Consider the following 14,071-nt stretch of genomic DNA (forward strand, 5'->3'; position numbering starts at 1 on the left):
GACTTATTTGGAAGTCCCTTTTATCTCAATGGGATCTAACTGTAACTAGTGTACAGGGCAATCCTGTGCATGTCTATTCAGAAGTAAGTTTCACTGTGTTCATTGGGAGATATTCAAGACACTGTGATTCATAGAATCATAAGAGTTGTAGAGTTGGAAGGGTCATCTAGTCCAACGCCTGCAATGCAAAACTCTCAGCTAAAGCATCCATGACAGGTGGCCATCCTACCTCTGCTTAAAAACCTCCAAATAAGGAGAGTCCACAACCTCCTGAGGAAGTCCATTCCACTGTCAATCAGCTCTTGCAGTCAAAAAGCTTTTCGTGATGTTTAGTTGGAATCTCCTTTCTTGCAACTTGAAGCCCTTGGTTCAAGTCCTACCCTCCAAAGCAGGAGAAAACAAGCTTGCGCCATCTTCCATGTAAAGGCGGCGCAGTGGCTGCAGGAGTCCACCTCCCCCTTAGCTGCAGGGCGATGTGGTGCCTGCAGACACTTGAGCCACCGCATCACTCTCAGGAGAGACATGTGGCCCAGGCACACTGCAGGCCCCATGGTAAATGCCGCCCCCCTGGATAAGTGGCACCAAGTGTGCCCCACTCCTCCCCCTGCCCCCCTAGCTACACTGCTGACCCCTAGATCATTTTCACATGTACTACTAGTAAGCCAGGTGTCCCCCATCTTATATTTGTGCAGCTGGTTCTTCCTGCTTAAGTGCAGAACCTTACATTTATCCCTATTTGACTTCATTTTGTTAGCTTGGGCCCAGTTCTCCAAACAGCTAGTCATTTTGAATTCACTAGGAGCAGCTCCAGAAACTCTTTTTATTTCATAATCGTGATTACAGTCATACGTCGGGTTACAGATGCTTTGGGTTGCACACTGCGCCTAACCCGGAAGTACTGGAATGAGTTACTTCTGGGTTTTGGCACTTGCGCATGTGCAGAAGCTCCGAATTGTGACCTGCGTGTGTGCAGACGTGGTGCTGCGGGTTGCGAATGTGCTTCCCGCACAGATCACGTTCGCAGCCTGAGCGTCCACTGTACTTATATTCATGGTGGTTATGTGCGATTCTGCTTTCAGCATCGTTTGTGTCTGCAAATGTTAATAAATAAATAAATAGGCTGAACACTGCAAGCACTTTTACATTCTGAGTTTGGAAGGTGACTTGTAAGGTGCTAAGAAATGACCATGCAGGGGCGATTTCAATTGTTTATCAGGTTCACCGTTCCAGGGCTCAAAACAGGCAAAGAGTACGTCTTCTGTGTGAAATGTGTCAATGAAGCTGGCGTGGGTGACAGCTCCCCTGAATCAGATGCCATCATTGTGAGGCAGGCTATCTGTAAGTATTGTTTTGGGGTGGGCAGATCTATCCATTTTTGTCCTCTAGCTTTCTCAATTTTCCTACTTTAAACTCAGTTCTCTGCATTTCTGTAGGAACATGCATTTTTTTTAAAGAAAAGAAAAGAAAATTCCTCTGAAAATTCATTGGCATTTTAGTGTGAATTTCTTTTGTATGCAGCTTTGACTAATATAAACATCTTTTGCAAGCAGTTTCCCCTAATACAATGCTTGTGTGTGTGTGTGTGTTATTTTCACTAAAATGTGCATTTTTATGCACATTTCAGCCTGATATGTCACATTTCAGCCACCTTTGTGCATATTGTTTGGTTGGAGAACTGCTTTGCAAAATTAGGGGAACTGCAAATTTTGAAGGATAGTTGTGTTTTAGTTCATGAATTGGTTTGAGAAGCATGAATTAGGTCCTTTCTCCTTAAAAGGTAAACCAATTCAAATTTCTCTTAGTTATGGCGTACACATTATCCCCTGAAACCACCAAAACTTGAGAGAGAAGCTGCATGCCGATCAGATTCTAAACCTTCATTGTCCTTTAATTTATTTCCTGCATAGCTTGTCCATCAGCCCCGCGGGCCTTTGCCTTGCTGAGTTGCGGGAAAGACAACATGACCATTGCTTGGAAGCCTCCCAAACGCAAAGGAGGCACAACAATCCTGGGCTATTTCCTGGATCAACATGATGTGTCGCAGATTGAATGGCACGAGATCAACGTTAAGCCAATCGCTCAGCGTGTTTACACGGTATGGGTGTTTGTGCCATTAGTTTGCCTCTGAAGAAATAAGTAAATAAATTACTATCCCTTTTAGGCAAGACTTTCACTCTCTTTCGATTCTGTAGGTCACCAGCCTGGATGAAGGGCACTTCTATGAGTTCCGTGGTTATGCAATGAATATGGTTGGTGTTGGGAAGGTGTCAGAACCCAGTGACATATTCAAGTGCGAGGAGTGGACCATGCCAGAGCCAGGTAAAAGTCAATGCCAGGCCTTGAGACTGATTGCTGTCTTCACATACCCATTTACTGCGCAGTGTCTGCATTTCCAGTGCTGGGTTTTAAAATCTGTGGTCTCACAACGTGATCCCAAATGCGTACACACCCTGTACTTTGCTACAACTCCTATCTGATGGGTTATGCCTCAAACCAGCTTCACACCAATTAAGAGTCCGAAAGCTCTTCTTAAATTGTACCATCAGGTAAAAGCATCTTGCCCAGTCTCACCTTGGAACTTAAAACAGCAGGAGAAGAATGCCTGGCCAGGAAGGTCTGGGCTTTAGGACAATTGTGAGGTTGTTCAGCAACCAAACTCACAGCTGATGAGTCCCAAGCAGATGGAATGGTGGTCTAACTATGCCCCCTCCTGCCCTGGCAGGTGTGTGGGGGAATGTATGTCCATGGATTCAACTTTACAATTCTATGGTTCTATGATTCTATGAAATTAAGGGGCCTGTGTGCTCCTTGCCCCTGTTTTCCCACCTTCTCATTTGCGCATACTTTGAAATTTCATCTGCCCTTGAAACAGGACCTCCCTATGATGTCAGGTGTACAGAAGTGAGAGACACATCTCTGATGCTTCACTGGGAGCCACCTGTGTATACTGGAGCAGGCCCTGTCACTGGCTACTACGTGGATGCCTGTGAGGAGGGATCAGACACGTGGGAACAACTGAACAAGCAGCCAATATCCAGCACACACATGAAGGTCTTTCTCTTGTATTTCCTGTGCCATTTACATCTGCATTACAGCTGTCGTTGCTCCTCTGACACCAAGGTCCACTGAAGCCTGCAGGCTGAATCCAGCCCATGAAGCCAGTTCTAGTGTACCACCAGCTCTCTTGCCAAAATTGGTAGTCAGAGAGTAACGCTCTCTTCTTACCTTGGAAAAAAATATCTCTTCTTCCTACTGCACAAACCCCAGGGATGGTGTGTCCCATTTGAGGCGAAACAGAAATTTGTCCTGCCACTGCCGCCACTCCTGCCACCACCACGTCTGCTGCTGTTGCCACAACTTACGCCACCCACTTGGCCTCTACCACACGCCCTGCTGCATTCACCGCTGGCAGATTGCACCAATTTGGGGTGAGATATCACCCAAAATTGTGTGAGATATTGTGCGCTCTGCAAGTTCTCACACGGTTTCAGGTGAGATCTCACCCAAACTGGATGCAATCTTGTCTGAAATCAATGCCAATGGTGGTGGCGCTTATCTGCCACTGGCGGAGGTGGCAGGGCACCCATGGGGGTGCTGCCTCGGGCTTCTTCTGCCTGAGTCGGTGGTCTCACTCTGCCTAATGGCTGGGCCGGTTCTGATGGCCCCATTACAGTAAGTCCTAGAGATTTCAGAAACACTCTAAAAACTTCTTCCAGTGGTGCTGTTCCACCCCACAGCAGTGCTGGGCCAGTGGAGGGAAACTACTGTTTTTCCACCACAGAGCAGCATAGAGATAAGAGAAGAATATCTCCTATTTTAGGAGGAAATGCTCTCTGCCCATGTGTGTGTGTGTGTGTACCCATGTCCTCCTCTGACATGTTATCTCTGACTGTTACCAAAGGAAAAAGGAACGGGGAGGGGAAATGAAAGCAAGTACTGGAGTTTCTGCACCTCTGGCAAGTTACCTCTGACTATTACCTGCTCTTTTTCTTACATTTTTCTTGATAGCTGTCAGATCTGGAGACAGGAAAGTGCTATATATTTCGAGTGCGGGCCCTGAATAAGGCAGGAGTTGGCCCACCATCCTTGCCATCAGATCCTGTGGTAGTAAAAACCAAACCAGGTACAAAGCTTCTGCCTCTGCCCTCCTCTTCCTCTCCCTTTCTTCTCTCAACATTTTTTATTATTTCCACATTTCTTCACAAAAGTCCGCATTTCCTGCATTGGAGAAAGATTAGGTCAGTAGACTGGGGGTGGTGGGAACTGTAGTCCAAGACCTCAGGAGGGCATCAGGCCAGGGAAGGTAGACCTTTCATCAGAAATCTTAATGCCATTATACAAATATATCGTGTGATGGCCTTTGGTATACTGTGTACCATTCTGTTCACCTCGCCTCAAAAACAAGAAGGATATTGTAGAGTTGGAAAAAGGAAAAGCAACCAAATGATGGAGTGACTCCCTTATGAGGCAAGGCTGCAGTTTTTGGGACCTTTTTGTTTAGAAAACAGCAGAGTAAGTGATGACATGATAGACGTTTATGGAGAAAGTGGATAAAGGTTTTTCTCCCACACAGCTCTAGAACTCATGGGCATCCAATGAAGCTAAATGTTGGAATATGCAGGACAGATAGTCAAACTATTGGAACTTGCTCCCAAAGGAGGCAGTGATGGCCAGCAACTTGGATGGCTTTAAAAGAGGGTTGGACAAATTCATGGAAGACAAGTTTACCAGTGGCTACCGGTCATGATGCTGGTGGCGCTGTAGGTTAAACCACAGAGCCTAGGACTTGCCGATCAGAAGGTCGGCGGTTCGAATCCCCGTGACGGGGTGAACTCCCGTTGCTCAGTCCCAGCTCCTGCCAACCTAGCAGTTCGAAAGCACCTCAAAGTACAAGTAGATAAATAGGTACCGCTCCGGCAGGAAGGTAAACGGCATTTCCGTGTGCTGCTCTGGTTCGCCAGAAGCGGCTTAGTCATGCTGGCCACATGACCCGGAAGCTGTACGCCGGCTCCCTCGGCCAATAAAGTGAGATGAGCGCCACGATGAGTCGGTCACGACTGGACTTAATGGTCAGGGGTCCCTTTACCTTTACCTTTACCAGTCATGGTGGCGGTGCTGTTCCTCCAGAGTCAAAGGCAGCATGTTTCTGAATACCAGTTGCTAGGAATTGCAGTTGGGCATCGCTCCTGTCCATCTTGCCAGCTTCCCTTAGGCATCTGGTTGGCCAGTATGAGTACAGGATGTTGAACTAGATGGGTCATTTACCTAATCCAGCAGGCTCCTCTTATGTAATGGCATTAGGCAAAGGGAAAAGGTGGTGAACATTGTGGTTCATTTCACTGTGTTGAAAAATTAAATTATTTTTCTCTTTTAATTTGCAGGCACAAAAGAAATTGAAGTTGGGGTGGATGAAGAAGGATTCATCTATATGGCCTTTGAGGCTCCAGAAATGGTTGACACCTCAGAGTTTATCTGGTCTAAGGATTACGAAGGGCCACCAAATCCTGACAGGGTCGAGGTTGTAAACAAAGATGATAAGTAAGCTTGCAGTGTTGCCAGTTTTTAATTAGGTGTGCTTTTGTGCCATTAAAAGCCACCCATAGTACAGGACCCTGAGAACAACTACAGCTGCATAGATATGTCTTAATTTGCATGTTTGCATTTTCTTTTCTTTTAAGATCTAAACTCATTTTGAAATATGCCACTGAAAGAGATCTGGGGACATACTCAGTAGAAGTAACAGACACTGATGAAGACATCTCTGCCAGTCATCTTTTAACCCAGGAAGGTAAATAATCCATCCTTACAGGATTAAAAAAAAAAAAGAATATAGCTAATTCTGCCTGATTGGAGGCTCAGATATAAATTCCTCCCAAGTTGCTAGGTTTGAAATTGTGCGTCCTCTGTGCTCCATCCTCAAATGTGCCTGAAAGAGGTTGGGGTGGGCAGGTTCTATTCTGCAAGACTCTCCTTTTTCACAAGGACAAGAGGTCTCAGTGCAGATTGGTGAATGTTTTCTTCCTGCACCTTGGAATGTTGGAGAATTCTGACAAAAATGGAAAAGGGAGCAGAAATAGTGTGTGCTCTTCTATGGTCACAAATGGAATCAGTCAAGTGAATGCAACCAGTATTCATTCACAACGTTGTTCTTTTTAAGTCCTCAAGCAGTATGGCATGAGGGGTTTTTAAACACTGAAATGAAGGTAAAGTATATAAGTAACTTAACTAGTTATGTAACATATGTTATATACCGGACAGTGAGACAAATACTGTAGTATCTGACAGAAACTGAGCTGCAGCAAAAGAGAAACAGCGCTGATTGAGAGGAATATAGGTCAGAATAGAAATTGCTGCCTTCTTACATCATCTACCTTCACAAAGATGTCTCCTCAAGCAAAATCCAATCAAGTCTCCACCACATGGTTACTTTGGTTTCATTCACATCATCCTCTAAGAGGAACCTTGCACAACTTGTGATCCACCAACCCAAACTAAGCTGAGCAGCCATGAAAGGCAGCCCACAAAAGGGGGCCGGCACTTTACCTCCTGACACCCAACAGGCCACTGTATGTGGCAGGCAAACTTTACATGACTTGGTGGGTTCCAGGTTACCCAGTCTAAGGCAATGCAATCAGAGGGAACCAATGTCATTGTGGGGGCATTGCGCTCAAGCACCCCAGACTAGATGTACAGAACCTCTAGCCCATGAGCTGAATGAGGCTCTCCTGGCCTGCCTATCCCTTGGGGACTCATTCCTGGCCTGGCCAGGGCCATCTCTCAGACCACCCATTGCTGTGTGCTACCCTTGAGTGTTTTCTGTTAGTTACTGAATCGGCTCCTTCCCAAGGCTGTCTCAAAAGTTCTACCTCTCATTTATTCAGCACAGTAGAAATTTGGCAACTGAACCAAAGCACCAGCACCCAATGGGGAAAGGGTTGGGATGTGCATCGCTCCTTCTCTTAAGTCTAAGGCCTAGTTCTGTTCATTGCATTTTTTTTTTCAGAACTGGACAAGCTGCGGAAGATCAGCCAGGAGATCCGCAACCCCTGTAAGTTGCTGTTTTTTAAAAATGATATGTGACTTTGCCGCTACAAACAGTGACCAAGGTTGATTAACCAACACAAGGGTAAAAATACAGTGGTACCTTGGGTTACAAACACCTTGGGTTATAAACACTTCAGGTTACAGACTACTACAGAAGTAGTACCTCAGGTTACGAACTTTACCTCAGGATGAGAACATAAATTGTGTGGCGGCAGCAGGAGGCCCCATTAGCTAAAGTGGTACCTCAGGTTAAGAACAGTTTCAGATTAAGAACAGACCTCCGGAACAAATTACGGTAAGTTTGTAACCCGAGGTACCACTGTAATTAAAATTTAAAATAGATAATAATAAATAACTCCTAGTGGTTTTTGTGTATATTTTTGTATATTTTCTGTTTGTACATTTTATATCAGCCTTCAGCAACCAGGCAAGCTTGTTTTAGGTGTGTTGTGTAGGCCCAGTTTGCACAGAAAGCCAAGCCAAACCAGGGCTAAGGGTGAATGCATACAGGCATCTACTTTTGGCCACTTTCCTCCTCTGCCACCCTACCTGGAACCAAGCCATGGTTTAGTTTAGCATTGTGGTCAAACCCAGAATCGGTTTCGCTCCAAACCACAAGCTGTAACCAAGGTTTGTTCTTCACTTACTGCACATGGTTTGTCTGGAGGAGATGGACATAATGCTAAGTCAAAAGTGTTTTACTATGAGTATTCACACCCTTGGGCATTGGTTTTGCCATGGATTGGCATAGCATTAAAGGAAAATCAGCCCAATTATGGGTTGTTGTTTTTACATTTTGCAAGCCTCCCAAGGAGTTCAGCAATAAGCCTTAATCCATCAAATGTTGCTAGTTCAAGTTGAGCTTCACTCTTCATCCTCGGATTCCAATAACCTGTCACAACTTCTTCTGTTCCTTTCAGTAATTGACCTGATATCCGGATGGAACATTGATGTTCTTGAGAAAGGGGAGGTGCGGCTGTGGCTGGAGGTTGAGAAGCTCTCCCCAGAGGCAGAGCTGCACTTGATTTTCAATGGAAAGGAGCTTTCAAGCACTCCAGTGAGTTTCCCATCATTTGCTTTACAACAAGGGTGAGGAACTGCTGCCCTGTGGCTAATCTGGGATCCAGTTTGGCCCATGGTGCCATTTCCCCCAAACCTGTCACTCAACGGATGTCACTTGGTGATGTCAGCTAATGGGCAGAGGAGTGAGGTTCAGGTCTGCATTGGCTGTGCACCAAGAAACTGGGGCGAGCATCCAATAAAGCATAATTTAACACACACACACCAGCTTATTAGCTGATGGGGCTGTTAAATCCTGCTGAGTTTTGCCGTGTAAGGCATTTCCTTGTGGGGAATTGGTGTCTGCAGACATTTCAGCAGAAATACCCACCCACCCACACGCACATCTGCTGATGAGTTTCCCTCAGATGCAATGGAAGAGATTGTTCCAGTGGAAGATGCTGACAGTCCTCTTTTCTGTATGAAAAATGAAAAATGGAGAGAGCTCCATCTTGTACTTCTCAGGCCACAAAATGTCTTGGGGCAATTCTGCCCCTAAAAATCCCTTCCTGCTCACTCTCTTCTTGCTTTCTGGATGCTACAAACCTTATTTCTCAATTCTGAAGTCTTTGAAGTAGTGAGCCGATATAAATAAATGGTTCCTTCTTAGTCTCATGGTTGTCTTTTGCTGGGATTTTAGTGGGATTTTAAAATGCATTGTTCTGTTCCTCACTAGCCATGTTCTCCTTTGCTAACAACTTATTTTTGCTTGTGTTGCTGTTCCTTGTTGTCTACATTTAGACACATAAGATCAATTTTGACAAAGCAAAAGGCCTTGTGGAACTGATCATCCAAGACTTCTCTGAGGACGACAAGGGGACATACACTGCCAAGCTGAAAGACGGCAAAGCTGAAAACCAGTTTACTTTGGCTCTGGTTGGGGACGGTATGTGGAGGGTCAGGAAGCAAAAGGAGGCAGTTGCAAATGTCTCTTGTGACTGTGGGTCCAGTGTAACTTTTAGGCAACCTTCCCCAAACTGATCCCTTCCAGCTGATTTGGACTACACTTCCCATAAGCCCCTGCCAGCCCACGCCAGGGGTAGGTGAGACTGGTTAGAACTGTGGTTCAAAACAGTTGGAGGACACCAGGTTAGGGAAGGCTGCTTTTAAATGTTCAGGAAGTGTCTGAACTTGATGCAGTGTTTAGGGAACAGCTCTTAAACAGTTGGGGTTTTTTTTAAAAAAAATCAATCACAAAGCTATGGCAATGTGGTGAATCACACTTAAGACTGGAAAAATTAGAAATTGAGACAAACTGAAATGGAAAGGTTATTCCATCTCTACCACCCACAGGCAAGTGTCATTACTTTCTCTTGTCTCGCAGTCCGTCTCCCACCTTCACTCCGTATTTGTGCCCTTGGGTCTTGAAAACCTAGTAGATCCACTGGAAAACCTAGTAGATCAACACATCTGGGGAAGTTACTCAGTGTTAAACATCCAACATCATGAATCAAGATATCTTGGCTTGCCATCACACGCTAATCCGATGGTGTATTTATTCTTCCAGATTTTGATAAACTTAAAGCAGAGGCTGATGCCAAGAAGAGAGAATGGAAGAGAAAGCATGGTAAGATATCCTTGCAGTCAGTGGCTATATGCCTGGCTTGAGAAGCTGCGTTTGTGGCAAAAGAGGTCACCCATAAAATGCACCTGGGATGGGGAGGTGGGGGAACAAAGCTGTGATACCAAATGGCATTTGTTGACATGGGACAAAGTAGGTCAAGGTTACAGGTAGAGGAAAAGTTAGCAAAAGTTTTGAACAGTGTGTTGTACTTTAGAGACAGTCCCAAAGCTAGACACAGACTTGTACAGTGGTGTGGATGGTGAAGGGGAACAATGAATCCCCAATGGCTTCTGCTGTAGGGACATTGAGCCAGTGTGGGGCCAGCAGATGCACCTCCCCACTTGGATGCCGGATTCGTTCTCATCTAAGAATTTTTCAAAACCAGGGTCTTTGATTTCTGACATTTCCATTTAAAATTGTTTAAAATTGGAAAATGCCTAATTTCAACAAGCAAAAGAAGAAGAAATCAATCCTATCCCCAAAGTGATAGTGCTCAAAATTCCACCCATCTCATCCCCTGCCTAGTTCTGCCTAGTCAAGATTCCCTTGACTGTTTTTAAAAGAAAATTATGCTTAACTATGCCTAGAAACCAACCCCTTCTTCAAATCTACAATGACTTTGAGCACAGCAGGTGACCAAGATTGTTTCTTTCCATTTAATAGGCCCACATTTTATTGAACAGCTACAGTGGAAGGTCACTGAAGACTGTGAAGTCCTGTTGACCTGCAAGGTAAATAGCACAATCCCAGACACTGGCATTATTATTATTATTAAGGAAAAGAAAAGAGGAGAGACAATATCTGCAATTAATAGGCAGTTAAGAGTGCAATCCTATCTATGCCTAGTCCTGTTGAATTCAGTGGGGCTTACTCCCAGGTAAGTGGGGTTGGGAGTGAAGCCTATTGTTTTGGCATAACAAAGATGCAAAATGTTCTGTCTTCTGGTCTCAGTTAACAAAATAAAACCATCCCCACAATCTCAGCCTTGTTCCCATTTTACCAGAAGCCGGTGGAGCAGTGGTATAGTGGTAGATTTTTTTTAAGTGCAAGAGATCATTAGTCTTTGTAACCGTGAACTCAAGGAGAGTCCAACAATGCAAGCAGTTGGTATTGATCCACTCTATATTATACACTCATCAAAGAGCAGCAGTACATACCACGATACTCCATTTATTAGGACCAGCAGGACTGTAATCCTGCTGGGAGTAAACTTACAGGAAGTCAATTTCACTGAACTCATTGGTACTTGCTTCTGACTACATAGCGTCATATTGTATATGATGCTGAGCTTTAACAAAAGATCGTCAGCCAACTGAAATGCAACAACAGAAATGCAATCAATCTTGCAAGGAAGCTGCAATAAGTTACCGTTTAAACCACTAGCATGAAGCAGTCATCCCATCCAATAAAAGCAAAGCAGTACCTAGCCTCTATTTAAGTATTTCCCTCTTTCTCTGACTTAGTCTATGCTTCTCTGTCCCAGACAATAGATTGTACTTGAAAGTCTCTTTATCGCTCATTTCACTTGCCGGAGCAAGTAGAATTCATCAATTCCCTTGTATTCCCAGCAGGTATTGTCATTGCTCTGGCCCTGTAAAATATCCTGGAGTTGTGCTCCCTTGCACTCTCCCTCTACACTACCACTGCTAAACTATTTGTGACATTAATTGTGCCAGAAATGGGATTCCCTGGCAGGGCTGCCCTAGGGGATGCTGTAGCAGCAGAGAGGAGCAGTTTCTACATTGCTTCCCCTAACCAGATTTCAAGTAAGCCTCCATCCCCCTACCCATTTCCTTTCAACAGGCAGCAAACATGAAGAAGGAGAGCACCTTCAAATGGTTCTTTGATAACAAACCTCGTTCAGATGGTCAGTATGACCCAAAGACAGGTGCTGGAGTCCTGCGGATTAAGAAGGTAAAGAGCATGCAATAGCCAACTGGGTCTGTAATGTATAGGGTGGAATTAAAATGGATTTATAGACACTACATGCTAAAATGAGGTGGGGGAATGAAAGACTGCCCAGGTAATCATGGTGCACATGGACCTTTGTTGCATCTGATCACCCTACACATCAATGATGCTCAATGCTTTTTTCATTTCTTGATAGATAAATATATGTCTGTATGTCTGTTTTTTGCTAGATTACCAAAGCAGATAAGGGAATATACAAAGCTGTGGTTTCTGATGACCGAGGGGAAGATACAACTCAGCTTGATCTCTCTAAGGAAGGTGTGTTTCTCTTCATTCCTTGGGCAGGAGATATATTGTTGTCTGTTCATTAAAAAATATATATAACCTGCCCTTTATCAACACAAATCCAGAGTACCAGTATATCAAGCAACACACTCTGGTGTTTCTTAAAAACTCTTTTCATTGATTTAAACAAGAGTATGCACTTCAATAACAAGAACAAAAAACAAGAACCAAATGAAATCGAAAATGATACACACACACAAGAAGTACAAATATGGGTTGTTTCATTCCGGGAAATTATAATAATTATTATTGGTGTTGGGAAGTAATACCCTACCAGGTAGGGCTCGAATTCCCACTCAGCATAAATCTCCCTGGGTAACTTTGACCTCTCATTTTCTCTTGGCCTAATCCACCTAAGCAGGATTTGTTGCGTGGATAAGAGGAAGAAAGACTTGTGTGGCCAGCACTTTGCCAACAGCTGTGCTGGCTGGGGATGATGGCAACTGTAGACCCAAACATCAGGAGGGTACCAGGCTGAAGAAGATTGATGCACATTCTTCTGAGCTCCTTGGAGGAAGGGCGAGATCTCAGTGAACTTCTAATTGAACAACCCCTAATTCTTTTCCAAGTAACCCCATGGTTATCCAGAACGTAGTTTGAAAATATTGCCATTCTGATATGTTTGCTATGTGTTGCTGCTTGTTTGTTTTTATCTACTTAAAAGGATTTTTAAAAATGTGTTTTACAGCATTTGATGACATCCTCAAGGAACTTGCCAGGATCAGCGGTAAGTTGTTTACTTCTAAACCCACATCCTTGTGGTATCAATTACATTACATTAAAGATGTAAATAGGTACAAGGCTGCCGCCTTGCTGAAGCTAAGCAGGTCTGGGTTTGGTCAGTGCCTGGATCAGTGACCTCTGAGAACGGCATGTATACATACCTGCCTTTGCTATCATCGTGGAAGAAAGGCAGAAAGAAAATACACAAATGTGGGTTAAAAGAAAAGCAAATAATAGGAGGCTTGATCATCTTTCTCAACTGCATTTCCATCCCCACAACCCCTCCCTCCCCATAATTCTCTGTTTAGTTCTTTCTGCATCACCTTTGAAAGTCCAGCCTACTGTAGAAGGCATCAAGATCTACAGCGAGGTGAAATACTACACAGATGCCATGAAAGCAACCTGGGACCACAAGTATGTGTTTATTTATTAGTACTTAATTGGTTTAGAATGCTTATACCATGGGTAGGCAAACTAAGGCCCGGGGGCTGGATCCGGCCCAATCGCCTTCTAAATCCAGCCCATGGATGGTCCAGGAATCAGCATGTTTTTACATGAGTAGAATGTGTCCTTTTATTTAAAATGCATCTCTGGGTTATTTGTGGAGCATAGGAATTCGTTCATTCCCCCCCCCCCCCAAAAAATAGTCCGGTGCCTGTTCACTGTCTGAGGCCCCCTGCTGAAAAAGTTTGCTGACCCTTGGCTTATACCAACAAAAGAGGAGTGGCAGGTTAAGTTATTTGAGTATATGGAATTAGAGAATATGACTGAGAAGATCAGGGATCAGTTGACCCAAAAGTTTAACAATGAATGGGACATTTACAGATTATATTTAAAAGAACATTGTCCCCACATCAAAGCTTTAGTATGCTTTGACTAACTCTCTAACTTTAGTATGCTTTGACTAGCATAAGGTAAAAAGAGCACAAACAACATTTAATACAGGTTAAGTTTATTGAAAAAGAGATGCAATTAATAAGGAAACAAAGAACCCACGCTGAGGAGGTCGGAAGTCGGTGGAGAAAGTTGTCTGTTTGTAATATTTGTGTGTTTTGGTGTTGTACTTTCTTTTTTCTTTTTGGAGTTATGTTTTCTTTTTTCTGTGTGTATTGCTTATGAACTAATAATGATTTTTTTTTTAAAAAAAAGAATGCTTATACCTCCACTTTAAAGCTCCAAGCGTTGCTCAGGGGCTTGCAAAAGATTCTCAAAACGAAATTACATTCAAAACTAATATTCCACATTCAGATCTAGCATTTTTGGAAATTATTAGCATAAGAGGTATGTGTACTAATGGGGTGGGGAAGTGTTCAAAAATGACGCATCCACATGGTTTGCCGTATATGCATGAGGCTTTTGCCTGCATGCCACCACTTGTCTAACCTCTTCTCAGCAATTGAGCTTTATTTTAAAGATGGAGTGGGG

General features: G+C 43.9%; 1 protein-coding gene across 2 annotated transcripts in view; it reads left to right on the top strand.

The window, feature by feature from the left end:
- Positions 1 to 14,071, top strand: part of MYOM3 (myomesin 3) — a 47,322-nt gene that overhangs the window by 25,582 nt on the left and 7,669 nt on the right. For both annotated transcript variants that reach the window (XM_081015585.1, XM_081015584.1), the window contains 16 exons: positions 1,217 to 1,338; positions 1,908 to 2,095; positions 2,193 to 2,319; positions 2,873 to 3,051; positions 4,009 to 4,123; positions 5,382 to 5,538; positions 5,679 to 5,788; positions 7,004 to 7,048; positions 7,965 to 8,101; positions 8,845 to 8,989; positions 9,611 to 9,670; positions 10,331 to 10,398; positions 11,471 to 11,581; positions 11,809 to 11,896; positions 12,612 to 12,650; positions 12,955 to 13,060. In XM_081015585.1, the coding sequence (XP_080871711.1) occupies positions 1,217 to 1,338; positions 1,908 to 2,095; positions 2,193 to 2,319; positions 2,873 to 3,051; positions 4,009 to 4,123; positions 5,382 to 5,538; positions 5,679 to 5,788; positions 7,004 to 7,048; positions 7,965 to 8,101; positions 8,845 to 8,989; positions 9,611 to 9,670; positions 10,331 to 10,398; positions 11,471 to 11,581; positions 11,809 to 11,896; positions 12,612 to 12,650; positions 12,955 to 13,060 (1,797 nt within the window). The remainder of the gene's footprint in view (positions 1 to 1,216; positions 1,339 to 1,907; positions 2,096 to 2,192; positions 2,320 to 2,872; positions 3,052 to 4,008; positions 4,124 to 5,381; positions 5,539 to 5,678; positions 5,789 to 7,003; positions 7,049 to 7,964; positions 8,102 to 8,844; positions 8,990 to 9,610; positions 9,671 to 10,330; positions 10,399 to 11,470; positions 11,582 to 11,808; positions 11,897 to 12,611; positions 12,651 to 12,954; positions 13,061 to 14,071) is intronic.

The sequence above is a fragment of the Podarcis pityusensis genome (assembly GCF_964106645.2).
Source record: "Podarcis pityusensis genome assembly, chromosome: 8".
Lineage (NCBI taxonomy): Eukaryota > Metazoa > Chordata > Lepidosauria > Squamata > Lacertidae > Podarcis > Podarcis pityusensis.